Here is a 25,809-nt window from a genome sequence, read left to right as displayed (position 1 = left end):
TTATCGCGCCACGAGAACCGCCTATTTGATGCCTGGTTTGGTTTCAACAAGACGGCGCCACTTCCCACACATCGCATTAATTAATAGATTTATTGAGAGCACACTTCGGTGAGCAGATAATTTCTCATTCTGAACCGGTCGATTGACCACCAAGATCGTGTGATATTATACCGCTATACTTCGTGTGAGGATATGTAAAGTCTAAAGTCAATACGGGCATCGCGCTTCGATTCTGGCCATTGAAAATTGGACTCAACGGATGGACCATCTGAGACGTAGGTGCGGACGACATTTGAAAGAGCTAATCTTCAAAAAATAATTGCCAAAGAATGTTCTCTAGAATGATAATAAACATTCCCCATTTGAAGTTTTTGTGTTTTTTCTTTAAAAAAATAGGAAATCTCGAAATGGATCACCCTTTATATACACATAAATATGAAGAACCATATGTAGTTTATATACCGGATTGCCCGTTGTTGAGTCATAGACAAGACCGGCATGGAGTCAGCCACGATTGTACACAGTGAAAAATTGAGGATAAATAATAAATTGGTTAAGAATATTATTTAAAAAATGTAAATAGACAAAACAATTTAATAATGAATAATAAATAATAAAAATATAAAAAAAAAAATTAAATAAAACGTAAAATTGTAATAGGTATAAAAAATTTTAAATATCAAATATGGTAAAAAATTAGAAAAATATATATAATAAATAAATAAATAATATCAAAGGAATACTGAAAAAGATAAAAAAATTAAATTTCTAAAAAATATAATTAGAAATAAAAATTAAATTTAAAAGTAGATAATTATCGCAAATATTTAATATAATTTTAATACTCAAATTTCTGAAATACTCTACTTAATTTACTTTTAGTTTTAACAAAACTATTGAAATTGTGACTAAACAACTTTAAATAAATTTTCAGGAGCTTTTGGCTAATTATAGCCAGAACAGGGTATATTTAGTTTGACACGAAGTTTGCAGCATCCAACAAGAAGCGTCGGAAACCCTTAATATATATATGTATATACATAGTATATCTGTCTGCCTGTACATATGTATGTATACGATCCAGTCCATAACCTTTTAATATATCGATCCGAAATTTTGCACCAATCATTTTCTCACCAAAAAGCTGCTCATTTTTCGGAGCGGGCGGCATCGAACACTATATTATATAGCTTTCATACAAACTGAACTTTCGGCATCAAGTACATGCATGGAAAACTTTTTAAATAACATACATATGTATGTCCCCAATTAAGAAGAAAACTCGAATGTATTTAGTATTTTTTTAATATTTTAAATATTTATTTTATTTTTTTTTTCAATCACCAATCAAACGACTACATAAATTTAAGCATACATCTCTAATATTTTTTATCTTATACACATTTGTTGTTTTACTTGCCAAATAATATCAGTTCTCTTGAAATTCACTTGCGGTACATTTTATGTGATTTCTTTTTGAATTTTTAGGTTATGGCAAAGTTTGAGCAAACATAAACTTCGAGCATAAACCCTTAATACTTAAAATTAAATAAAATTGGTGAAATTTTAAATAAAATGAAGACTGCTTAAATTAAATGAAAATATGCAACATATACAGTATATGTGTATGTATGTATATGTGTCATTTATATATTCGTTAATTGTCTTATTTTCTTTGGCAAAGAACTTGATTGGAGAAAATAATAATGACTATACTTAAATATAAAATTGTAAAATATCTGTTTATATTTTATTTTATATATTCTGCAAGATAATTATGTTTTGCATTTTTAGACGCTCTTATAAGTGCATACATACCAGCATGTATGAGTTTTTATACGCAATTGTTCTTCACCAAATGAGTTGAGTTACCTCAACTTTGCTTGGATTTTGATTACATGCGTATATTTGTTTTTCAATAACTATATTAGTTTCGGCATCCGCTGTTTCATTTCTTATATGTATGTATGTATGTATTTTCTGCTGGATCCATAAAAATTTTGCCACAACCTCCTGCATTTGTTTCCGTTTTAATTATTTTTTTCATTTTTGTTTAATAATATTACAGCATTATAGGATAGTTTTTTACCGTTTGGTGCACTTGTGTTAACAAACAGAATTTTGTCAACAATACATTTAATGGTTTCCATTTCGATGTTTCGATTTCCATCTACAGCTTAAACAATTGTCAGTAGAAAAGTACCGAATGCAGAACAGTTTTATTGCGCCGAGACTCGAATTCTTGCAGCAATTCGTCAATATCGTTATCCAGATCGGTTGATTTTGCCATCTAAAGTTTAGATAATAGATCAAATTTAAATTATTGTATGTTGATGGGTAATGTAGGAGAGATAACGTTTGAGTTCGGGGATTTATGCACATTTTGTCATACTAAATATCAGAAAATATTTAAAAGATGCCTTTAAGATAAAAATATTTGCAAATAACATTTTTTAAGTTTTAGATGTATGTGATCTCATAGAAACGCACATTTAAGATATAAATAACGCTTTATCATTTGTTTTAAAGTCATTATGCAATGAAATTAATAAATTTTGGATAATACATTTCGAATAGATGCACAAAATATTGGCTTTAATGTATAAAAACAGGTTAAACTTTCTCCTCTTTCGTAATCACTAGATTATTATACATAATTGATCACTTTTTATATGCTCATTCATGTGATTATGTTTCGATTTTACCGGCTTCTAAAGCTAAAACATTATTTTACTACTTACAGAAATCTCAGATAGCCCAGCTATAAAATAGAATTACAAAATAATATAAAGCGTTCATTTTCATTGAGTGTACCGTATATTTATGCAAGCAAAAAATAAACTTTGATATTTTGTTATTTGTGTGAACAACGTACACCAAAAGCTTTGAAATCACTCCCCGCAACTCATGCGCTTCAATCACCTCCACAGGCAATTTTATTTTCAATATTAAAACAGGTAGACGTTTGTTGTTGGTCTTCATTATTACCATATTTATCATGTCCGTGATAAGAAAGGCGCCCATTAAAGCCTCTTCATGATTGTCCTCGATATCCACATTGAATACGTGTACAGGTCGATTGTCGATGGGATCACAAGACTCCATGTGTTCCAGCACCTGGTCGTAGACGCGCTCTTCCACGGTCACAATGATATCGAATTGTTCTTTGCATTCCTGAAAGCGTTCTGGACACTTTTTAATTCTTCGATTACGGTCAAGCATATGAAGTAACCCGTTTTGTGTGTAGCTATAATAGAAAGTACCAGAAAATTAGATAAGTTATGAGCAAAATTATGACGATATACTATATGCAATGCGTGTATGTAATTAAATTTCATGCTTTCGTTCACACTCACTATTGTTTATCTTTTGTAAGCAGATCCTGATAGATTGTGTCGTAAGGCGTGCCAAATTCGTAAACATTTGGTTTATCAATAGCTGTGCCTGGGAGTTTTACACGTTCACCAGTGCCAAACGAACGCACGTTGAAGCCCTTCTTCGCTAGGAAATGGTGTGCCTCCATTGAACGATTCATGTTTGAGGAACAGACCACAGCCACAGATAAATTCGAATTATTCGACATTTTTGCAATCTTTATTAATTTTTTTATTTAAACTACAGCAACCAAACACACCAAGTTGATAAAATGATATCAGTGAAAATTAAAGTACAAGTGACAGAAACACCGCCGACGTTGACAAGCAGCTGTGTTGTGTAGCGTTGATATTTTCAAAAACGGCGCCGTTGAATTAAAAAAATCGCGGCGAAGTTGTTTTCCACTCACAAATGATGAATTAATTAGTGCTTATATGTGAGTACAATATTTGTGTTAATTGTAAAAATTGTGCAGTTTAGAAACTTTAAATTTTTTTTAGAAAATGTATTTAATTTATATTAAATAACTTTTTCATTGAAATATATTTGTTCCTTTGCTGCAGTCACTTTCCAACACTACTAGACGCCATATTGACAGCGAAAATGCAAACGGAGAGAACATGAATGAGCACACAAATGCCACAATAAAGAGAAAATGCAAAATTAAATTAGTGCGCTTAGACATTCCTTTTGATTTATTTAAATTTTTCCATTATAATTCATATTATTTAAATATAAATTATGTTTATTCGTGTTAAGAAATGAAGTTACTTCGTGTTAAATATAAAGTGCAAGTGCAAAGTGTTGAAAAAAGTGGTAAATTTGATGTATGAAAGTAAACGTAAGCCATAAAATATTTCGAAGGGAGGAAGCCAAGCACCAACGGCCAGTTACAACGGGTGTGGAGCTTAGCTGAGCAACAACAAAGAGAATAACTGCTTTTTTAGTTATAAGCGGGCTGTGTGCACATTGGGCGGAGGTAAATATTAAAGTCAACAAACTGCGACGGGAAATTCACATCGTTCGTTAGGAATTTCACGAATTTTCACCTTTTATTGTAGCACATAGTGGCAGTTCATACAGCGCAAGTACACATATTGCGACAAAATGTTCTCAAAGAAGAAGAAGAAACCGCTGATTTCTATGCCAAGTAATTTTGAGCATCGCGTGCATACGGGATTTGACAAACGTGAGGGACGTTATGTTGGCTTACCGTTGCAATGGGCTTCCATTGTTGGCAACAATCAAATACTAAAGTCAACAAATAGGCCACTACCTTTAGTGGATCCCTCTGAAATAACACCGACGGAAATTCTTGATCTTAAGACAATTGTGCGACCTCATCACAATAACAACAAAGCGGATACGACCTCATTAAATAGCAGCATTACACCGAATGCTAGTGGAGCGTTAGGAAATCACCAAACCGCGCATGCGCACTACTTCACCGAGCATAACAATGCGGCAAATGCTGCAGGTTCGGCAACAGGTGGCATTAGCCACAACACAGGTGGTATTGTACTACCGAAAACGTCTCATGTAGCCCGCTCTAATTCTTTGCGCAGCTCCAGCCCGCCCCGTGTACGACGGGATTTGCGTGGCAACGCCAATGTACCGCCAGCAGTGCCTGAAGAAAGTGCATCAACTACAGCGCCCACGCCCGTGCCTGGCCAAACAATCGGTTACGGTGGTTACAAACCACCAATCAATGGTCCTGCGACAAATGTATCAACAGGTGGCACGGCTGGCTATGGTATGTACACGCAACATAATACACAGAATGGGGGCGGTCATGGACCACTAGCAGTACGCACCGATTTTATAGCGAGTCAACAACAACAGCATCCTACACAGCCACAATCAGCACTCGGCAACACGACAGCGATGACTGCCTTACATTACCGCACGGCGCCACCGCCTCACCAACTTGCGGGAGGTGGGCAGCCACCACAGACTTCTCCAGTAGGTTCAGTAGCTAGCGGGACACGTTCGACGCACTCACATGCCTCATCGGCGCACACACATCCACATAACAATAACAATGGTGGCAGTGGCTTTGCGCCATATCAACCTGGCGCCATACAATCCGCACAACATGCTGCGAAACATTTAGGAGGCGGTGGAGACCAAAATCAAAATCCACACCATACACATCCGCACTTGCATGCGAAGTCAGCGTCGCGCGCATCTAGTTCAAGTGGTGGTGCGAGCGGCGTAGGTAGTGCAGTCGGCGGGGCCAGTGGCCTAGGCGTTGCGCCGCCCCCTAAACAGGAACAGAGGTTGACACATGAACAGGTGATTGCGAAAAAAGAAAACAACTTGAAAAATAATAGTAATATAATATGTCTTCTAGTTCCGTGCCGCTTTGCAAATGGTTGTATCGGCTGGCGATCCTCGTGAAAACCTAGACAACTTCATGAAAATAGGTGAAGGCTCTACAGGCACAGTGTGCATAGCTACTGACAAGTCAACAGGTGGGTTATTGTCAAATTCTTACAACAAAGATATTGTTTTATTTACGCAGAAATACAAATTATGAAAATACATATCGTTTTAATTCATACAGGTCGTCAAGTGGCTGTTAAAAAAATGGATCTGCGCAAACAACAACGACGTGAATTGCTTTTCAACGAAGTGGTCATTATGCGCGACTACCACCACCCGAACATTGTGGAGACCTACTCAAGTTTCTTAGTAAACGATGAGCTCTGGGTCGTCATGGAGTATTTGGAGGGCGGTGCGCTCACCGACATTGTCACACATTCACGCATGGACGAAGAGCAAATCGCTACAGTGTGCAAGCAATGCTTAAAAGCATTGGCCTATTTGCATTCACAGGTATGTACGCGGCACGCACGTTAACAGCGATACGTGTTTGGAATGATGTATGAGTCAGAGTGAGCATAGAATGCGAGCAATTTCTGTTTGAATTTATTACCTTTTTGTTTACTTACACTTTCGCTTATCTCTTACCTTAGTAGGGCGATTTCGACACACGAATTTCAAAACACATTACTACTGTGATAAAAGCAGCTAATATTTAAGTTTTCACTTCTTTTATTATGCTCATAATTTTGTCATTGTTTGTAATGCAAGTGAGATTATTTTTCTTGTTTTAATGTTTATGCTTTCAATTTTTTTTGTAATATTTTTTTTAATTTTTAATTAATTTATTTATTATTATTTTTTTTTTTATTATTATAATTTTTTCAGTTTTAATATATTTTCTTTTTAATATTTTTTATATTGTTTTAATTTTGTTCTTTTATTTAATAAAATATTGTTTTCCCCATAGGGCGTTATTCATCGCGACATCAAATCCGATTCCATCCTACTGGCTGCCGACGGTCGAGTCAAACTCTCAGATTTTGGCTTCTGTGCGCAAGTCTCGCAGGAGCTACCGAAACGTAAATCACTCGTTGGCACACCATATTGGATGTCACCCGAGGTAATATCGCGTTTGCCATACGGTCCCGAAGTCGATATCTGGTCACTCGGCATTATGGTCATCGAGATGGTGGACGGCGAACCGCCCTTCTTCAACGAACCGCCGCTACAGGCGATGCGACGCATACGCGATATGCAACCACCGAATTTGAAGAATGCTCACAAAGTCTCACCACGACTCCAATCGTTCTTGGATCGCATGCTGGTACGTGATCCGGCACAGCGTGCCACTGCCGCGGAACTGTTGGCGCACCCATTTTTGCGACAAGCGGGGCCACCATCGCTCTTGGTGCCCTTAATGCGCAACACGCGGCAGCATTGAGGGAACGCAGTCGGTCGCCTACAAATGCAAATCGAATATACATATATGCAAGTAAAACTTAATTTAGTTAGCGCTACATCATTATCATTAACTACACAAAGTAAACACAAACCCACACACACACAAACACACATGCATAGCCATAAATTTATACATACATTGATTCATGTACACGCGCTAACATTTCGGCAACTACTTAATACGCGAACGAATTTAAGTATTACTCAAACAGCATTTGAAAGTTATTTAATTACTTTACTGTATGTACCGTGAGAAGCGTATATTTAACTCCTAACCATTGTTTATGCTTTTAAGTTTTGTTTTGAAGTGGTTTAGTTTGTAAATCCAAATGTTTTTTTTTTGTTAAACATTATTGGCTTAACTACTTTTCTGCCACACATAGACACATACACACACGCACAGACTTTTTTTTTACATTTATACATGCGCACTAGCATTTTTGTTGTGTCCTTAATACAGTCAATTGTTTGTTAATATGTCCTAAAACAAAAACAAAAAAATATTGCTAATCCATCAAAGATACAGTTTTATTGTATCCACTAATTACATAAGTCCTTAAAACGTACACAAATGGCAGCTAAAAATACACGAATCGAATATTTTATATTGCTTTCATATAAAAAATTATGTAATTTAAAAAATATATGTTTATGTACCAATGTACATATTGGAATTAAAAATTGCAGTGAAAGAAGTTAACAAATTGAGACAAAAAACAAAAAAATATAAAAGAGCACTTCCAAAATTTATAGTAAACAAAAAAATTTAATTAAATAACAAAAATTTTACTTAACTGCGACGAATAACAAACAAATGTAAAATGTAAATAACTTAAAAAGGAAACGATAAAAAACACTTTCGAAAATAATGCGATAATAAGAGAAGAATATAATTAAAATTACAATATATTTACAATAAGAATGAGTAAAGATCTTTAAACTTCCAAAATAGGCAAAACTCGAAATTTTCAAATACTTAATTTTTGCTAAAATGAAAAATATTTTTGTTTTTCAAATTATTAATTTTTGCTTTAAAAAAATGTATCGTAACTAAAGTGAAAATGCTTTAAAACCTGATAATTGCGCTTTTTTCAAATTCTTTTTTGCTTGAAAAAATTTTGTTGTAACTAAAGTGAAAATGCTTAAAAACCTGTTAATGTGTGCTTCCCCAAAATCAAGTATTTTTTAACATTTAAAATACTTTTTTATTAGCTTTTACAAGTATTGCAAACAAAAGCAATATAATGTTAAAAATAATCTATACGTGAACAGATCATTTTAAATAACAACAGTGTTACAAATTATTTTGGAAACGTAAATTTTCAATATTGTTTTGATAATCAACTTAAGTTTTGATGTACAACATGAAAAAGGAATAACAATTTATTTTTTATTTTTTGTAAAAATTATGTATTTTTCAAAACCCAGTTGTTTTCGAACATAGAGTTTGAATAATTCGAATTTGAGAATCACTAAAAAAAAAAAACAGTTTTATTCTGCTGCTTATTTTGTTTATTAATTTTTTTGTGTCGCTAAAAATTCATCGAATATAATTTATTTTAATTTTAATGCTATTACAAAACTGCAAGCCTTAGACAACCGTGACCTTATAAACGAAGAGAACAGATAAACAAAATTATTCATTGCATACTAATATCATGATATCATGTATTAAAAAAAAAAAACAAAAATCATGCACCAAAAAAATTGAAGCCCAACATTCCTAATATCGATACATTTTTGACAAGAAACAAAAAGAAAACCCTATAACATTCCTTTTCGAAAAAAATTGCATCCGCGCTTCGTTTTTATTCTACATTTTTTATTGTAATTTGTTGTGAAATCATTATATGAATGTGCGGCATTCAAAATTTGTGTATTCTATAAGAATGCACACACGCGTTTAAATGTCGAAGTACATTTTGTATATCAATTATTGCTTATATATATAATATATATTTAACAATATACATACATAACTAATATAATATAATAATATAAATATAAATACATAGGCATACAAGCAAGTATGCATATAATATCTACATACAAACATCGAATAAATATGACGTAGGTTTTAGTTTCTGTTAGCGAAAAAATGCGTAAAATGTTGTGCTTTTTTATTTTTATTGTAAAGCAACATAAAATGCATAAGCTAATGATTTAACAGAAATAATTTTTGAAATAATGCATATTAGTGGGTCAATGTGTGCACGTCTTCTATTTTCGAAAATTCGAACTTACAAAAAGTTCCACAAAAATTATATTAATACACTCGACAATTTAAAAAAACTAATTAGATAAAAATGTACATAGACTCATTTGGCCTGAGTTTTAATTATTGGAGCATTGAATGCTATCTATGTATAATTAATTAAAATTTCATTTTCATAAAGTAACAAATGTTATTAATACTGCCTGCACATTTGAAAGTAAATTTTAACTCATAAACACCTTGAACCAAAGGTCACTTTGACATGTTCGAAAATTTCAAATTTTAACTGAAAGTATATCACTAACCGCCATTTTGATATATTCGAAAATTAATAAGTTAATTAAATTAATTGAAAGAAACAAACGTAAAATCAGCACAATTTATGTACATGACGAAAATTTTGAAAAATATGAATATGCAAGCTCAATTGTAAAAATTATTAGTTGCCAGCTCTGCTTCAATGTTAAAATTTATTCTTGTACATTTTAAAATTCGAAAATTTGCATGTAATAACTTTTCAAAAGCTTCTTTTTTGAAAATAGTAACAAACAGTATGTTCGAAATTGCATAATATACTCTAGCTTTAAGTTATTTTTTTAACCAATGGTTGAAAGTTCCCTCCGGATTGATGCCATAAACGTATATATGTACCTCCCAGCCCTCAGCGAGCAAATTGCGTTTTCTGCACACACTACATGGTTCAGCAAAAGGATTCTCTACTCTCTCTGCTGCAGTATGTAAGGATACAGAGATCGCGTTTGCAACATTTAGACGACGCGCTGCTCCTTAGATCGTAAATTCAACTCAGTCGCAGACAACATCCACAACACCACATCTTCAACTTGATATACTGGCAACATATAAAAGCGCCGGTCGATCTGTGCTAAACTACGCTGCTCCAACTTGTACCATGGAAGCTAGTAAAATGCCGTGGTGAAACCTACAGAACTAATTCAAGACACTACTCCTCTCACCACCACTGAATGACGTTCAACTTATGTCATCTGAACACATCCCGGGTGATCTGGGGTGCTTCCATCCAGGCATCTTCTACTAGGCGGTTATCTCACCTACTGTCCAATCAATCACAAAGTATAATAGAGACATTTTCTTCGCCTGAAAGGAAAAATACAGTACTCTTGGAGGCTTTACGCGTCGTCTTAGGAGTTCTCCACATTGGCTAGCTGACAAGATATAGAGCTACGGCCGGTCTATAATAAATTATGAAGCTCATTTTTGATTCGCTGGAACGAAAGAAACGCCATGTTGAAACCTCCATGCCTGAAACAAAATGTTGAGCTCCGATATCCACTGAATAAATGCATTCTTATGTCATGAACGCTTATTTCTATCGACATATATTACCTACCATGGTAGTTTTAACGATATAAGAAGATATTCAGTGGTATGGAAAGCGGTGTTTTGTTAGGTGTTTCCGTGACGGCCAACTAGCTCCCGCGACGCTTTATGAAGTGGTTTAATTCATTATAGACAGACCAAATGCCTGTTTATATTGCCAGTAAATGAATGAGGCGGACGCACACCGAAAAGCGCTGTCGGTTTTTGTGCACTACTAAGTCTACCTCTCAATGAATGACGTAGAGCTTCTACAAAAAAAAAAAATGCAAGAGATAATGTGCTTTTCAAATAATGCTGTATTTCTGTTTTCAGTTCTCTAAGAAATATGTCTCTATTCTACTCAAGCTTCTTTGTTTTTGTAACTCAGAAGGAAATACCTGGATAGAAGTATAAGTTCCGATGATAAAGGAGTGGGCCAGCAAAGAAAGCTACGCGTTGAGAGGTGTAGCGATTTCCCCACGGTATATTACTAGATCCCCTTATCCAATTTGAACAGCACCAGTTACTACAGACCCACCGAAGCTTTTATATGTTGCCAACAAACAAAGGGGGGTGGTCGATGTGTCGCTCTCGAAACAATGCTTTGTAACACGTAAGCTGCTCCCTCCCCTTTCACTTGGGTCATTTTGGGAAAGCGTCGCCCTCATTGACTGGCTTGCAACATATACAGACATCGATCGAGTTGCAGTAATCAAAGCTGCGTCCGTTCGTACTTCGGGAACCATTAAAACGACATCGTAAATCCTCTAGAGGTTACCCAAAACCACGCCCCTCTCACCACCACTAAACGAATACCTTCTTATGACGTTCCAGCTTCTTTTACACACCACAAAGCAAAATAGGGAACATTTTCTATAATTGATAAGAAAGATTAAGCTCCATTTGAAGAACGCGTTGACATGCGAGGCTTATCTGAAGGCGGTGGAACCTTTGAACATGACTCAGTTTCCAGCTCAGGTGCCAATCTACGTATCGCGAGGTATTCCCTTCATTGGCTTGTTGACGGCATATAGAGCCGTAAACATACAGTGGTACGGAAAGCGGCATTTATTGGAGGTTTATCCAAGACGTTCCTTTGGTTTCCGCGTTGCGTTGTAGCGGTTTTGTTTATCGGAAGCTTATCCAAGTCATCTGACCATTTACTACAATGCTTCAGTTGCAAATAACCCTCACTCGGTAATGCGTTCTTCAAATGAAGCTGTTCCCCTCTCTTCAGTGTCGTGACAAAAGGAGGTTAGTGGCGGTGAGAACAGCTGTGCTTTTGCCAATCTAGGGGTTTCTTCTCGACATTTTACAGGTGTTCCCGGCTTCCAAAGTCCAAACGCTGAAGGCATAGGTTATTGCAAACCGATCGATGCCTTTATAGGAGGCTAGCAAAGTAATGGGCATGGGCGCTCTCCCAAAATGATAAAAACTAGGCGCGTTCCAACGATGAGCTTCTTGGGGAGAGAAAATATGTACGTTTGTGGCATCGACCCTGGTGAGAGCGCATCTGCAGGCAGGCTAAACTATTTGACTTGATTTAAAATTTTACATAGTTACAATGAAAGGTTAACATAAAGACAAAAAGGTTTGAATTGATCGTGCACTTACTAGTTCTACAGTTAGTATAGTCAAAATACTGATAATTCTGCTTAAAAGATACGTAACCAATATACTACTAAAAATATAGGTTATAAATAATTACCCATAAAAAAATAATATGAAATGCTCGAGTGTCCGAGAATTACATACATAAACCAACGAGTTGCGTTGGAATTTTTTTTCGAGTGGGCTACTTAGCTTTCAGGAGCTCTTTTCAGCTAAAATATTCTGCGCGAACCTTTCTTTCTTTGTACTTCGTGAGTTTTCGTATGATGCTCCCTCTCATGTGGTACCTTTTAAAGTCTGCTGTAGCTTTTGCAAGCAGCCTCTCATGCGATTATCCTCGCCGGCACCACGTTTCTGCTCCACAACACGCATCTCGGCGAGCAAAAAATCCATGATTTGCAGAATCGTATCAGGTGTGAATTGCGCCAAACGCTGCAACAGCTCGAAGAAGAAGAACGTGTAGTAGGCGAGATGCTTTTTGGTAAGTAGCCGCAAGTGCTCGGCAAGTAATTGTTGCAAACCGGCTGAGCGCTTATATGTCGCACCGCTGACAATACGTTTAAACAAATCCAGCAACAGCGCGCGACTGGGCACCACTTCGTCCACCATCATAATGTGTTCCAGCATGAGCAGCGATGTGGCTTTCATGAAGGTTTCCAAGCGCTTCGTTAGTATGTCGTCGCTGGTGTTATTGGCGTCTATAGATTCGATCACTTCTTGGAAAATAGTCACCACCAAGCAGGCATTTGGATCTGCTTGACGACGCTGTGTGGCCAAGAACAGGCTCGTGAGCTTCTCGAAGACAAACAAAGACAATTCAGCGTTGTCGCTTTGCAGACAGCTGACAAAGGGGCGTGCGACCATTTTCGCGTTCGGTGAAAATTTGAAATGTGGCGTCCACTTCTGTATGAGGTCGGTCAACGTTTTACTGATATACGGATCGACTTTGAAATTGAGTTTGCCAATGCCCTGCACGAGCACAGGCCAAATTTTGTGCACCACTTGCGCCAATTTGCCATCCGGCGCTTTGCCCATCTGCACATTGGTGGGCAGAACGAAACGCGTCATAACCACGTGGAAGAAACAGTTCACCTTGGACTTGGTGTAAACGATGTGCGCGCAATTGTATATAACTATGGCCAGAAAACTATAGAAACGAAAGGCTACTTCGGTCTTCTCCTGCTTTAGGTCGACCTGAAGCCATTTGTCGAAATTACGCAAATACGCATTCAAGTTGTCTGCAATGCAAAAACGCCGCTGATGGTGCGCGGCGCATGCGTCGTAATGTTTGCCAACAGCGGCTATGAAGACGCAGAGTGGTTCTTTTGCTTGCTGCAGCTCTTCGTGGTTCAAATTATTGGTCATCATTCGAAATTCGGGTAACTGCGACACATAACGAGTCAATTGAGCCACATCTTCGTTGACAGCGGTCAACTGCACTAAACTTTTCAGCCACACATGTATGATCACGTTCGGCTCGATTAACGCGGCGCGCTCGGTTTGCAGCACTTTATTTAGGTATTGCGGCAACGCCTGGCGACATGCAACCGGCGCTTCAATGAAGTAATTGAATAGTTTCTGAAACGTCTGTGTATCCGGCACAGTGCAGGCGTGCGTAGAGAAGTCTGCGGCGAGCTGTGGCAGCCATTGACTGTAGCCGTAGGCGAATTGTTGCTTAACAAACGGTAGTACGAGCGCATTGAGCGCTTTTAAGAGCTCCGAGTTCGACTCGATCAACGATTCGTTGCGCTGTAATTTGCCGAATATCAGATGTAGCGCCTCCAAACTGCGATCCTGTTCTACGGGCGTACAGGTCTGCAGATAATTCGGCAGCCATGCGTCTATCAGCAAGTGTTCGCCACGACGAAAATCGTCGGCGTGCATGAAAATTTCCAACAAACCATCCGCCAACACTTTTGAAACGCTTAAATCGTTATTGATAGCAGTGAGCTGCTGCAGCAGCTTCGTCGCATACTCGCCGATTTCACAGCGCCGCTCAGCGTAGAGTATCAATAACGCCATATGACCTTTGGCAACTGCAATTTGACGTCCAGCTGGTATTTTATCCAAAGCAATCGACAGCAATTTCGCGCTCAGCTTCGGTGCAAGCTCTTCGAAATCGCCGCAAATTGCTAGCGCCAGAAATAATTCTATAAGATGATGTATGCCCATCTCATTCAGCGCGAGAAACTTTTGTGCACTGAATTTAGTGTAAATACGACCGAGCAATTTTTGCGCTTGATGACGCGTCGCCGCGCTTTCTAATAGGCGCATTAGATTTTTGCCTAACAATATGGTAAACAGTGTGTAACTACTCAAATTGGCATCAGCCGTAAGTTCTTCTTGTTTAAGTAGCGCGCGATAACGTTCCACATATGCCTTGCCGCTGGCACAAGCGACCGCCAAATTGCTTGGTGCTGAACCGGCAGCATAGAAGGAAGTATTCAGACGTTTGTGGAAATGTTCCCACAGTAAAACTGGTATGGCGACGCGTGGACGCCACCAATTCAACAATGTAGGCATAAGTAAGCAAATATATACGCGTGTCTGCTCTTCGCTGGGATTACCGTTGAGAAACTGTTGTGTGCACTGCTCTAGCGCCTCCACATTCTCCGCTGTATCTACCAAAGCACGCTCGTGCCTTGGCCCGACATATTGTCCATTGGAACGATAGCCAAAAAGTCGCACTAGCGCATGTAGCAGCCAATTTGTGAATTCAGCCAAAGATGAGGTTGTTAAAGAAAACTTATCTAGCGTGAAAATTAGTTTAAAAACATTAGCACTAATATTCAAAATTTTCAAATAAAAGTTGTTACCCAATTTGGTTTTCAATTTCGTTATCGTTTCGTTGAATAGTTGCCAGAAGGTAAGTTTTTCAGTGGCCACATCAAAGGTAGTCAATGTCCACTTCTGTAAGACGAGTTGCACATACAACCAACATTCCTTTATACATGTACAAGGAAAAGGCGAAGCATAAAGCAGCTCAGCCGGTCGTTTTTTTCCATACAAATACAATGAGCAGGTCATTAAATCTTCGAAGAGTAGTGTCAATTGGTTTATAAAGGCGCTGCTAGGCTTTGCATTGTCATCCAATTGTACTTTAGGAGCATACAATTCGAATTTGTAGAGTATACACAAATCCAATAGTTTCCACTCAAGCACACCGTGCAACAAGTGGTAGGCGGCAGCATTGCAATCATTGCCTTTACAACTACTGGCAAAATATATTAATTTCCAGGTATCTGCTTCAGTTGTGCGATTAACTAAATGTCGAATGCTTTCCAAGCTAGGCCGCAGAAACGACCACTGTTCGTCGGTTATGTGGAGGAGTATCCAATAAAACATATGTGTTACTTCTTTCCTACGTTGGCGGTTGTTGTATATGTCATTTGTGTTAAGCGGCTGTCGTACACTAGCCCATAGATGTTGAATATGCATACTGAAAAGAATGAGGCAAATGACATTACATATGTAAATATTCGAGTTGATATACGTAAATATTTGCATACCATGATGTGCCTATAAGATATTGCACACTATTGTGTTCAAGCAACTGTTTTACGCCAAATTCAAATTCTGTAAGTGTTAATACTGCGCTTGCATCACGCCAAGCATATTCAGGTCGCGTCAGCATAAAGCCACTTCTCACAAATCCTTCACTGGCGAACTTAGCATGGGTAGTATCCTCACCACTACATTGTAATTCAGGTAAGACAGCTTCTCCAACTACACCCACAAATGTTTGTGTTTGCTGTGGTGCCGTTAGTTGACCTTGTGTTGCTTCTATACAAGCGGTACTTAATAAATCATCATCTTCATCGAAATTAAATAGTTCAAAATCCATTAGTTTTATTAAAACAAACAATTGCAAAAATAATTATAATTAAAACACCAATGCACAAAACTAAAACGTAAATAAATAACAGGTCGGCAAAATTTGGCGCTCGAATGAAGTGTGCGTTCAGGAAAAACTCACTATGACAACCAATGGAGTATGTTCAAAACTTTTATTTTACAATTTGCAAATATACACAAAAATGGATTCCACACTTTCATGCTTTATGTTGGAAATTAATATGGCAGCACCGATTTATGATTTGTGAATCTTTTTGTCGCCATTACTACGTTCTGCAACGATTTGCGGATAAAATAAAGTTTTATTTATTTTAAAGTCTTTAATTACTTGCAAAATGTCAAAAGCACATCCCCCGGAGTTAAAAAAGTGAGTGTTTATAAAAAATAAAGTTTGTTTTTATTTAAACAGTCGTTTTCTTGTTTTTTTTCATTTACTGAAGATATATGGACAAACGAATGTTGCTAAAATTGAATGGTGGCCGGTCTGTTGCTGGAATTCTGCGTGGTTTCGATCCTTTCATGAATGTAGTGCTCGACGAAACGGTAGAAGAGTGCAAGGATAGTACGCGCAATAACATTGGCATGGTGGTAAGTTATTGAAAACAACGCATGTCGCATAATTTTCTAAAAGCTATTCTCCCATTAGGTAATTAGAGGTAACAGCATTGTCATGGTAGAAGCGCTGGATCGGGTGTAGTACGATGATGAAAGCTTAGCCATTCCCCATCTTAATTTATATTTATAACAAATAAAAGTGAAATTAAATATCTGGAAAATCTTTGCCTTATTTGTTTGACAATACTAACAAAGAAGCTACCGTACTCCATGACTGATTTCAGGTACACAGCTTGTGAGGAAGTATTAAGAAGAGACGTTACAAAACTATGTATTTATCAAATAAATTAAAGGCACAGAACTATCCCCCATTTACAAAAGGAAGCAAGGAAATTTGGTCCCTCATAATTCGTCCATTTGTATTATGGACATCAGTAATATTCTTAAGATGTTTAACTAATCACTTTTGAACTCCTTAAATTAACTTAATAAATTTGAGCGGTTTCGCACTGATGAGAATTATAAAAAGTTATTGTTTGTATTTTTTTGTTTTTATTCACGTAAACAAAGGATTTTTCTAAATTAAAGCGGTATGACAACTTTGCGCAAACCACATAGTGTTTACCCTCTATTTTGTGTATTTTTATTATTAAATTACTTGGAAATGACAATAGGTCCCGACAGTTTCGCCGCATCACGTTGTTTGCTCACGATTTGGTTTGCAATACGATCCAAGTCACGCTGACCAATGGGTGTCAATCTACGACCACCATCGGGGTGCTTCTCAATAAGGCGGGCATGCTCCAAGGATTGCAAAGCCTTGCGTGCAGCACCGTCAGCGGCTCGACAAAAGTGTGATGGATGCACACCATTACGTTTACGGCCACCGTAGATCTTTGTAATGGAGCCAACACCAGCTGGACTGCGATGGTACAAATGACGCAAGATTGATGCACAACGAATGTAGAACCAATCAGGGTCCGATGGAGCCAATTCCTTGAATTTAGCGGTCTTAATGATGTCCATTTGATCGGGCACCTTCAATTTACCAGTCCTATCGGTAGGAACAAAACATAAAAAATGAGGTTAGTATATTTTTTGTCACAAAAGAAACTCAATTGAACACTTACTTCTTCAAGAAGACGGCTACAGCCTTAACAACGGCATGTTGATCAATATCCTTTACTGTAACGCCGGGCATCTGTTGAAAAGAATAACAAGTTTACAATTAATTTACTTGTAATCACGTTGCACATATGATTCCTAACATGACGCCAAACGACGACACACATCTCTTTAAAACTTTATATTTTATATATACATTGCCACCACTATTACACTAAATTAATGTACACATATAAGTGGAAGGCATAGGTAAATTTTCCTTTCGAGGAATTGCACTCAAATTTGGAAAAAATTGTAAAAATGGAATAATTTTGTGAAAAGTTGACAGTAACATTACCTTGCGTGACAAAGTGAACCGGAAGAAAGGACATATTGAGTTAAGTTAGCTGCTTTTATTTTGTGACAGCGATTTTTTGACATTTGCCAATGAGGGTGCTGCCATTTAACACATACAAGTTATTGTGAATAGTCACCATATTTAAATAACTTAAAAATTAACAAAAAGAATTGTATTTGTAGTAAATATTTATTTTTTACCATAATTACGTACTTATTTAAGCACGAGTACAGTTTTATAAACATGGATAATTATGATTTACTTAGTGCAATCATATTTTTTCCACCAGTCAGCAAACATTTTAACTTTGGCGATACTATTTTGTTCCTTTTGTGGTTTGCGCCATTTCTTTGCATCCAACTCTAGCATTCCTCCAATAATTTCCTGAAAACAAAAAAAACTGAATTTACTAAAGAATTTAAAAAACATAAATATTATCTTACCAATGCAAAATTTTGAGGAAATCTATCTTCATCCTCAATGACATGCGCAAACCCTGAGCCCATTCCAAAATTGACCCAAAAGTATGGCAATCCTTTGGGTACACAATTTCGTAAACCTTTACCGTCACGACCCAACGATACCAATTGCTTATTAACGCTCCATTCGAGCTCCGATTCTTCGACAGCTTTTTTGAAGTAAAATGGTGCCATTTCTGCCTGTTCATCCGGTATCGGTACACAGTGTATGCTGAGATGCGGTCGTCTTGATAGACGAGTAGCAATTTCAAAAAATACGACATCTTTTTTTTGCGCTTCAAACATTCGCGTAAGCGCTTTGCGAAAATCGTTCACTTCGGACCATGTATCTTCATCCAACTGAGTGCAGCAACTAATATGCTGTGTTGTGCTGATAATACAATGCCCCGATTGCATGCCTAGATGCCATGGCAAAGCAAGATACACCTGTGCACCCAAAGATATTATTAGGCTTTTATCCATTTTCGGTGAATCGAAGCAATATCTACAGTTATCAAGTTGTGCGTTAAGACGTTCATGCTCTGTAATCGCACGTTGCATTTCCCTTCGATCAGTGGACGACTGTGATACATCCTTTCGCACTTCATCTGCAAATATGTCGTCCAAATCATCATTGGGATTCTTGTGCTTCCCTGCAATTTTAGCAAACTCCAGATTAGCATCACTGGCACTCGTATATTTCTCACGTTCAAACTGTTCCAAATATAATTTAAATCGTTAATAAAACTTATTTTATGAATTAAATTAGATTTCGTTACCATTTGTTTAATATCATATTTGTCATCGTCTGGAAAATATCGCATGCGTTCACCATCTTTATGTGTCTCGAGGCGTTTTTGCTTTTTACGAGCATTACGCCCACCATATAATTCACGTTCATCCACAGTTCGTGATGCTTGCGACAACGGTCGTGTGTTACCACGTTCGTCAGTCCGTGTCAGCAACACATGTTCATCTTCGTTGCGATTTCGCAATTTACTATTATCCGCAGCGGATTGCGTAACTTTTTGCTCTTTGAAGGCAGCACGCTCTTTCCTTGCTTTCTCTAATTGTAACTTCAACTCTGCGGCTAATGCGTCATTGCCCATAATCTCCGCTTTCAATAGTTTCGCCCCTAGTTCATTCATTTGCTGGTCAGTTAAAAATTTTGTTCTTGACTTCGCCTTTTCTACTTCTTCCTCTTCACCTCCACTACTTTCAGAGCTGTAAATAGACATGTTTGCCGAACCTTTCTTTTCAGATAGTAAATCATCTGTTCTTTTCTGCCAGCTACGTGGTACATCCCGACCGCTGGCTCTATTGGATGTTGATGCGAAAGTCTTTGCTAGTCGTTCATCGTCACTATCGTCGTCATTGTCCACGTTTGGCTTTTTAAAACCCGGTAATCCAGTGCCTGTGGTTTTCCAATATGGATTTAATTCTCGAGTGTTCTTAGCCGGATCATACGCTTCATAATTTTTCTCTTTAGTAGATGAAATATCTTTTCTCTCCTTACTGAACGTCTTGAGAAGTAACGGATCTGTCATCCAGCTATCTCGCGCCACTGGGACTGTAGAAGAGGTAGTTTGAGACGGTTTTTCAACCCATTTTTCCAGTTCGTCGCTTTCACTATCATCATGATTTCTTTTGTTATTAGATGCTTTTCTGTTTTTTTCATCGGGAAAACATATTTCTGGTTCACTACGTTTTCTTTTAAGTTCTCTTTTTAACCTTTTGGGTTCGTCTTCTTCAGACGAATTGCTGCTATCAGTAGTTGTAGAGTCCGAATCCGAAGATGATGTTGATGAGCTTTCTCTGTTTTTTTTCTTTTTTGAACTGGACTTTGCTGGTTTCTTCTTCTCGTCATCCGAAGAACTGTCATCACTTGGCATATCCCACGAATCTGAACCTGAGGACGAGTATTCCTTTTTCTTCTTCTTCCTTTTCTTCTTTTTAGAAGAACTGCTTGGTTCGCCATCAGACGAACTATCATCACTGTCTACCTCTGAGGTGTCTGGATCCGACTCAGAAGATGAGGACCTTTTACTTTTTTTACCGTGCTTTCCTTTTTTCTTAGACTGTTTTGCTTTAGCCTTTTCCTTTTTCTTTTTTGATCTTTTTGATTCACTAACTTTTTTACCAAGCTTGTCAATTTTTGCAGCTACTGTAGGCAACATCCAATTACTTTCGCCACGCAATTCCTGGGCGGCTTCACGTTTAAGCCTTTGTTCCCGTCGCAACTTGGCCTTTCGAAAGAAAACATATACATAAATATCTCTGTACATATTTAGAGTATACGACGCATGTAAACATTTACCTGATCAAGCATTTGATCTCGCGCCTCCCGGAGTTGTTGGCGTATTCGCTCCTTTTCTCTTGCGCTTTCAAACTTGACAAAGTCCATATTGATATTATATTAAGTATCAACTTATGTATTTTTGTTTTCTCACAGAAACTACAAAAATTATAGATTTCCTGATTATTGTAGACCGCGACTTCCAATTACCAATTATGAGATGTCAAAATCTTGAGAAAATCAGCTGTTCAACATCTATTCACAATTGTTATAATATTATCATAAATATCAAAATTGGAAATTTATAAGACAAAGTAAAATAAAAGAAAAGAAAAAGATATTAATTAAATGAAATGTATATAAATAAAGCACATCTCTAGAAGCAATTTAGTTAAAAAAGCATTACATGTCCATATAATTATTTCCCAGTAGTCTAAACCGTTTTACAGTTTCATTGTGAATGGCTATATTTTTACAAAAAAAGATATCTTTGATGACCAACTCCTTGCATTGTAATTTGGATAGTCTCCATCAGGATTGAAAATGCCGCTGTACGAAACTGTAATGCAGGAGAAGCCACCAGTTGTCTTGGACATTGGAACTGCCTACACAAAGTATGTAATTACTTGCTTCATTGTAAAATGTAAGTGACGTCATTTTACTTTTCTCGCAGACTTGGCTTTGCAGCAGAAGCTTATCCACGTAAAATTATACCTTCAGAGGTAATATTGTCTAGCAATGGAAAAACTAAAGCTTTGTTGGATTATGATAGTAACACTGAGTTATATGACCAATTCGTAGACTTTTTGCAAATGATATTCTTCAAGTAAGTAAGCTACATACATATATATTCCACCAATTTTAATATAATCACAACTTTAGGCACTTGCTGGTTATACCAAAGGAACGTAAAATCGTCATTGTCGAAAATGTGCTCGGTCAAACAATACTACGCGAGACACTTGCGGGTGTTCTTTTTCGACACTTTGAAGTATCCTCTATCATGTTTGTGCCTTTACATATGGCTGCATTAGCTACTCTAGCTGTCCCCACCGGTATTGTTGTTGACATGGGCTATACCGAAACAACTGTGATGCCAGTTTACTCACGCGTGCAAATACTGCAGGCATTTCAAGATCAAGCATATGGTGGTCGCGCCATACATGCGGAAATAAAGCGGCAGCTTTTGGAAGCTGGTGTTAATGGGAAACATCTCTCTGAATCCATATTGGAAGATATTAAAGTGCGTACTTGTTTTATCACAAATTTTGAGCGTGCAAAGGCATACCGCAAAGGCCAACCACCGGTTCCACCACCTGATCTGGAATATCTCATTAATGGCGAAGAGATTATTGTAATACCGGGCACATTACGCGAAACCGTTTTTGAAATAATGTTTGAAGAAAATAACGACCGTGATAGTCTGCCACATTTGATTTTACGTGCCATACTCAGCTGTCCAGTGGACGTGCGGCGGGCACTAATCGAAAGTATTTTTGTAGTTGGTGGTAGCGCTATTATTATGGGTCTGCTGTCACGTCTGCGAGCCGAAATGCAGTATTTAGCGGAAAAGGATGAAGAGTACAAGCAGAAATTGTGCGGTGATATAAAATTCAAGTTCCATAAAACCATTGGACGCGAAAATTTCACAGCCTGGTTGGGTGGCTCACTTTGCGGCGGCACTGATCTCATACAAACACATTCGCTTACCAAAGAGGCTTATGTAAAGACTGATCGCGTGCCTGATTGGATCAACTTGTCAGATAAACGAGCAACGGCATAATATTGTGAAAACGGTGAAATAAATCTGATACGGTAACATTATTAATGGATTGGCATTGGTAATCTAGTGTTATTAAAATCATATAATTAAATTTAAGTATTTGCTTTTACCTTAATTTTAATTTTTTTTAATTGGCTAGTTTAAGCCTTATCTCCTTTAATTTATTGTTATTTGTATAGACTAGTTTGTACAAATCCCACATTAAATGTATACAAATCACTAATTTAATAAAAAATACTTTCACGCTAACCACGTAAATAGAAATCAATTTCAGTACCTTCTTAATGTGCCTTTTATAAGTACTTTGCTTTCCCAAATTAATTGCCAAAACCATGTCCTTATCTTGATTATTAAGGCGATGGCGCTTGTTGAGGTTGCGAACGACTTTTCATCTTATTTTCATCTTCGGTAAGCGCTTGCATATTTCGCGTTCGCGTCGCCTCGTCGTCATTCTTGTGGTTAGCAAAGTGTACGCGCAACTCCGTTGCCAAACGAAACGCGCTGGGACATAATTCACATTTATAGACATTTTCACCGAGGTGTGTGCGTAAATGCTTGATTAGATCGTTGCTTTGGGCGAAGGCTCGTTCACAATATTTACATTTGTAGGGCTTTTCACCCGTGTGCGTGCGCATATGACGACGCTGGTGATCCATGCACACAAAACTGTAGTGGTAGAAGAATTTACGTTAAAAATATATTTATGCACAAGAGCTTCGCACGTCAACTCACCGCATCTCACAATATTCGCATTTGTGTGGCTTTTCGCCATTATGATACATTTTGTGCTTCTTTAATTGATATCCTTTACCAAATGCATTGCCGCAAATATCACATACATGTGGTTTGATCTGTAGATGCACTGCTTTGTGTGAAGCTAAATCGCTGAGACAGGGGAACTTCTTCGGGCAGTCAGGACACTCGTATCGCTTAACACCAGTGTGTCGTAATAAATGTTGTTTCAAATTGCTGTTCACAAAAAGAATATATAAATGATTTATGTTTAATGGGTATATGTACATATATGTATGTATATGTATATGCATATAAATTTACCTGGAACTACTAAATGCTTTTCCACATTCAGAACACAAGTACGGCTGCTCTCCTGTATGTGTGCGCATGTGATCCTTCAGTGTGCTCGATTGCTGAAAACCTGTAGACGATCATAAATTGCATTGAACGCTATAAAAATACACAGAATGGCAAATTATACTCTTTTTGCAATATTCGCAAGAGTAGGCCTTAGGTGTCACTTCCGAATTTTCTACACCATGCTGCAGTCGTTTGTGTCTTGTCAATGTGCGTTGTGAGCCATATTTCATATCACACAAATCACAATCATAGTTCGGTGCGGGTAAGGTATTTAATTCTTCTGTGTTCTCAATATGCGTTTCTTTATGTTTTTGTAATGTTTCCGCTTTTCTAAAGTGTGCTCCACATATGTCGCATTTTAAACTTAAATTCTGAGAGTCCTTTTCTGATGTTAAATTATTTTGCCCATCGGTTTTTTTATGAAGTCTGAAATGTCTTAGCAAGTAGCGGCGTGTAGCGAAGGACTTCATACATTGTGTACAGGTATGCGAAGACCTATATAGAAGTATTAAAATCATTCAAATACGAATCTGTTTACTTATACATACGGATCTTTGGAAATATTGGCTTTGACTGACGTTTTGTATAAAGCATTTGCTGTCAATTTATCCTCTTCACTATCAACATCCTCATAACTTGAGACTTCATTGCTGGTGGTTGTGGTTTCTGCTTCTGCTATTGGCGTTTCAATTTCGACTTTAATTTGTGTTGCAACAAGTTGCTCATTTAGTTCTGAGGTTTCACAAACAGTATAACCAGAAGTACATATATCATCATCACTTATCTCTCTTTTGAGATAGACACTAATATTATTCGACTCATCTTTATTTATTTTAATTATTTCAGCAATGCTCTTAAGTGGATCATCTACATTTAAAGATGTTATTCCATCATTTGGAGTTTCATTAGTGTCTAGCACCGGTTCCGGTAGTGTAAACACTTTTGTTTCCGAAACAATCTCTGTTATAGGTTTCAAATCAGTATATCGCTTAGCTAGCCACTCTTGAAATTGGTTTTCGGATTGTATGCACATCTGTTGAAAGCGATACACACTCAACAGTTGTTGTAGGCACATACGGCAAATGTGCTGTGGCAGCTCCTCGCTTAAGTTTAGTTGCAGTTGTGGCATAGTTCTTGCTAGCAGATCTGCAATGCGCATTGTACCACATTCAGCTACGGTGGCAAAGATAGATTGCAATTGTTGTTCTGCAGCTTCATTGGAAGCGGAAAAAGAGTTCGCCTCAGGCACTTCGTGCATGCAAGTACGACAAAGACATTCGAAATGTAACTCACTTTCTGTGTCCATTGCTGCACATTACAATAATTTGTGTAATTTGCTAACTCAGGGTTTGGTAAACATCAATCTGAATTTAGCAAAATTATTTACTACAAATAACTCGAGCGAATTGTTAAAAGTAATAAAAATAGATGATAACTTAAACCATTCATAACACAACTAATTTCAGGTAACCCACAGGGTTGTATTTAATAGTGTAGGAAGAAACGTTTTACAAAAAATTATAAAAAATATAGACAAAAAGCTATAAAAAAAAGTATAAAAACTTAAAAATAAAAACGTACAAAGGCATGAAACAAATATTATACAAAAAGTTAAAAAAGAAATTTGTAAAAAATATTAAAAAAATATATATATAAAAAAAGAAAATTTATAAAAAAAAATATATAAAAAATATATAAAATAATATATAAAAAATAACATTTAACAAAAAAAACATGAAAAATATAACTTAAAAAAGAATAATAATAATAAAAAATATAATGTTTAAATATAATAATAAGAGTTAAATTAGAATAATAACAATTAAATAAACTAAAAATAATAGAAAAAATTCAAAATGAAAACAAAATAATAAAAGAGGAAAGTAATAATAATAAAAAATTGTAATTAAAAAAAATTAAAACAATAATTAAAAATATATTTATTATAAAATACCAAATTAATAATAAAAAATACGA

At 36.8% G+C, this 25,809-nt stretch overlaps 8 protein-coding genes across 9 annotated transcripts; 3 read left to right on the top strand and 5 right to left on the bottom strand.

Annotated features, from left to right (window-relative positions):
• Window positions 1-1,291: 1,291 nt before the first annotated feature.
• Window positions 1,292-3,676, bottom strand: LOC126760818 (RNA polymerase II subunit A C-terminal domain phosphatase SSU72). Of its 2 annotated transcripts, XM_050476742.1 has the most exons (3): window positions 3,357-3,676; window positions 2,989-3,247; window positions 1,292-2,290 (listed from the first exon to the last, which is right to left on the bottom strand). In XM_050476742.1, the coding sequence occupies exons 1-3, from the start codon at window positions 3,581-3,583 to the stop codon at window positions 2,189-2,191; spliced, it is 588 nt and encodes a 195-aa protein (XP_050332699.1). In that variant the 5' UTR covers window positions 3,584-3,676; the 3' UTR covers window positions 1,292-2,188. The 2 variants fall into 2 exon arrangements, with proteins under 2 accessions (XP_050332699.1, XP_050332698.1); XM_050476741.1 differs by lacking the exon at window positions 1,292-2,290 and having other exon boundaries at window positions 2,350-3,247.
• Window positions 3,677-3,715: 39 nt separating this feature from the next.
• Window positions 3,716-12,481, top strand: LOC126760798 (serine/threonine-protein kinase PAK mbt). Its single transcript, XM_050476707.1, has 6 exons — window positions 3,716-3,811; window positions 3,939-4,354; window positions 4,437-5,670; window positions 5,729-5,849; window positions 5,942-6,213; window positions 6,671-12,481. The coding sequence occupies exons 3-6, from the start codon at window positions 4,483-4,485 to the stop codon at window positions 7,142-7,144; spliced, it is 2,055 nt and encodes a 684-aa protein (XP_050332664.1). The 5' UTR covers window positions 3,716-3,811; window positions 3,939-4,354; window positions 4,437-4,482; the 3' UTR covers window positions 7,145-12,481.
• On the bottom strand, window positions 11,012-16,294 carry LOC126760793 (protein MMS22-like). The gene is made up of 3 exons (XM_050476699.1): window positions 15,838-16,294; window positions 15,145-15,767; window positions 11,012-15,078 (listed from the first exon to the last, which is right to left on the bottom strand). Exons 1-3 carry the CDS (start codon window positions 16,170-16,172, stop codon window positions 12,605-12,607), a joined length of 3,432 nt encoding a protein of 1,143 aa, XP_050332656.1. The 5' UTR covers window positions 16,173-16,294; the 3' UTR covers window positions 11,012-12,604.
• Window positions 16,295-16,409: 115 nt separating this feature from the next.
• On the top strand, window positions 16,410-16,959 carry LOC126760825 (probable small nuclear ribonucleoprotein G). Its single transcript, XM_050476749.1, has 3 exons — window positions 16,410-16,550; window positions 16,624-16,771; window positions 16,830-16,959. The coding sequence occupies exons 1-3, from the start codon at window positions 16,519-16,521 to the stop codon at window positions 16,878-16,880; spliced, it is 231 nt and encodes a 76-aa protein (XP_050332706.1). The 5' UTR covers window positions 16,410-16,518; the 3' UTR covers window positions 16,881-16,959.
• Window positions 16,960-17,267: 308 nt separating this feature from the next.
• On the bottom strand, window positions 17,268-18,271 carry LOC126760821 (40S ribosomal protein S19a). The gene is made up of 3 exons (XM_050476745.1): window positions 18,201-18,271; window positions 17,869-17,939; window positions 17,268-17,792 (listed from the first exon to the last, which is right to left on the bottom strand). The coding sequence occupies exons 2-3, from the start codon at window positions 17,937-17,939 to the stop codon at window positions 17,393-17,395; spliced, it is 471 nt and encodes a 156-aa protein (XP_050332702.1). The 5' UTR covers window positions 18,201-18,271; the 3' UTR covers window positions 17,268-17,392.
• A 99-nt stretch (window positions 18,272-18,370) lies between these two features.
• LOC126760794 (CWF19-like protein 2 homolog) lies at window positions 18,371-21,197 on the bottom strand. The gene is made up of 4 exons (XM_050476700.1): window positions 20,976-21,197; window positions 19,438-20,904; window positions 18,644-19,372; window positions 18,371-18,584 (listed from the first exon to the last, which is right to left on the bottom strand). The coding sequence occupies exons 1-4, from the start codon at window positions 21,060-21,062 to the stop codon at window positions 18,459-18,461; spliced, it is 2,409 nt and encodes an 802-aa protein (XP_050332657.1). The 5' UTR covers window positions 21,063-21,197; the 3' UTR covers window positions 18,371-18,458.
• Window positions 21,198-21,284: 87 nt separating this feature from the next.
• Window positions 21,285-23,001, top strand: LOC126760813 (actin-related protein 10). The gene is made up of 3 exons (XM_050476732.1): window positions 21,285-21,568; window positions 21,628-21,780; window positions 21,837-23,001. The coding sequence occupies exons 1-3, from the start codon at window positions 21,498-21,500 to the stop codon at window positions 22,735-22,737; spliced, it is 1,125 nt and encodes a 374-aa protein (XP_050332689.1). The 5' UTR covers window positions 21,285-21,497; the 3' UTR covers window positions 22,738-23,001.
• Window positions 22,824-25,275, bottom strand: LOC126760800 (zinc finger protein 852-like). Its single transcript, XM_050476709.1, has 5 exons — window positions 24,381-25,275; window positions 23,954-24,327; window positions 23,794-23,893; window positions 23,470-23,706; window positions 22,824-23,403 (listed from the first exon to the last, which is right to left on the bottom strand). The coding sequence occupies exons 1-5, from the start codon at window positions 25,136-25,138 to the stop codon at window positions 23,088-23,090; spliced, it is 1,785 nt and encodes a 594-aa protein (XP_050332666.1). The 5' UTR covers window positions 25,139-25,275; the 3' UTR covers window positions 22,824-23,087.
• Between the last annotated feature and the right edge of the window lie 534 nt (window positions 25,276-25,809).

The sequence above is a fragment of the Bactrocera neohumeralis genome, chromosome 5, assembly GCF_024586455.1.
Source record: "Bactrocera neohumeralis isolate Rockhampton chromosome 5, APGP_CSIRO_Bneo_wtdbg2-racon-allhic-juicebox.fasta_v2, whole genome shotgun sequence".
Lineage (NCBI taxonomy): Eukaryota > Metazoa > Arthropoda > Insecta > Diptera > Tephritidae > Bactrocera > Bactrocera neohumeralis.
The sequence above is the reverse complement of the archived record's forward strand: the minus strand, read 5'-3'. Positions and strand labels throughout refer to the sequence as shown.

Bases quoted from the DNA above. Each gene is read 5' to 3' on its own strand.
- LOC126760825 (XM_050476749.1), top strand. From the start codon at position 16,519: ATGTCAAAAGCACATCCCCCGGAGTTAAAAAA. The intron at 16,551-16,623 runs GTGAGTGTTTAT...CATTTACTGAAG, and splicing joins CATCCCCCGGAGTTAAAAAA to ATATATGGACAAACGAATGT. The intron at 16,772-16,829 runs GTAAGTTATTGA...TTCTCCCATTAG, and splicing joins GCAATAACATTGGCATGGTG to GTAATTAGAGGTAACAGCAT.
- LOC126760813 (XM_050476732.1), top strand. From the start codon at position 21,498: ATGCCGCTGTACGAAACTGTAATGCAGGAGAAGCCACCAGTTGTCTTG. The intron at 21,569-21,627 runs GTATGTAATTAC...CTTTTCTCGCAG, and splicing joins ATTGGAACTGCCTACACAAA to ACTTGGCTTTGCAGCAGAAG. The intron at 21,781-21,836 runs GTAAGTAAGCTA...TCACAACTTTAG, and splicing joins TTGCAAATGATATTCTTCAA to GCACTTGCTGGTTATACCAA.
- LOC126760793 (XM_050476699.1), bottom strand. From the start codon at position 16,172: ATGGATTTTGAACTATTTAATTTCGATGAAGATGATGATTTATTAAGT. The intron at 15,768-15,837 runs GTATGCAAATAT...CATTCTTTTCAG, and splicing joins TATCTTATAGGCACATCATG to TATGCATATTCAACATCTAT. The intron at 15,079-15,144 runs GTAACAACTTTT...TTTTCACGCTAG, and splicing joins GAAATTGAAAACCAAATTGG to ATAAGTTTTCTTTAACAACC.
- LOC126760794 (XM_050476700.1), bottom strand. From the start codon at position 21,062: ATGGACTTTGTCAAGTTTGAAAGCGCAAGAGAAAAGGAGCGAATACGC. The intron at 19,373-19,437 runs GTAACGAAATCT...TATTTGGAACAG, and splicing joins AATATGATATTAAACAAATG to TTTGAACGTGAGAAATATAC. The intron at 18,585-18,643 runs GTAAGATAATAT...TTTTGTTTTCAG, and splicing joins TTCCTCAAAATTTTGCATTG to GAAATTATTGGAGGAATGCT.
- LOC126760798 (XM_050476707.1), top strand. From the start codon at position 4,483: ATGTTCTCAAAGAAGAAGAAGAAACCGCTGATTTCTATGCCAAGTAAT. The intron at 5,850-5,941 runs GTGGGTTATTGT...TAATTCATACAG, and splicing joins AGCTACTGACAAGTCAACAG to GTCGTCAAGTGGCTGTTAAA. The intron at 6,214-6,670 runs GTATGTACGCGG...TTTTCCCCATAG, and splicing joins TGGCCTATTTGCATTCACAG to GGCGTTATTCATCGCGACAT.
- LOC126760800 (XM_050476709.1), bottom strand. From the start codon at position 25,138: ATGGACACAGAAAGTGAGTTACATTTCGAATGTCTTTGTCGTACTTGC. The intron at 23,707-23,793 runs GTAAATTTATAT...TTTTGTGAACAG, and splicing joins AAAGCATTTAGTAGTTCCAG to CAATTTGAAACAACATTTAT. The intron at 23,404-23,469 runs GTGAGTTGACGT...CTACCACTACAG, and splicing joins TGCGAATATTGTGAGATGCG to TTTTGTGTGCATGGATCACC.
- LOC126760818 (XM_050476741.1), bottom strand. From the start codon at position 3,583: ATGTCGAATAATTCGAATTTATCTGTGGCTGTGGTCTGTTCCTCAAAC. The intron at 3,248-3,356 runs GTGAGTGTGAAC...TTTCTATTATAG, and splicing joins CTTACAAAAGATAAACAATA to CTACACACAAAACGGGTTAC.
- LOC126760821 (XM_050476745.1), bottom strand. From the start codon at position 17,939: ATGCCCGGCGTTACAGTAAAGGATATTGATCAACATGCCGTTGTTAAG. The intron at 17,793-17,868 runs GTAAGTGTTCAA...TCCTACCGATAG, and splicing joins GTAGCCGTCTTCTTGAAGAA to GACTGGTAAATTGAAGGTGC.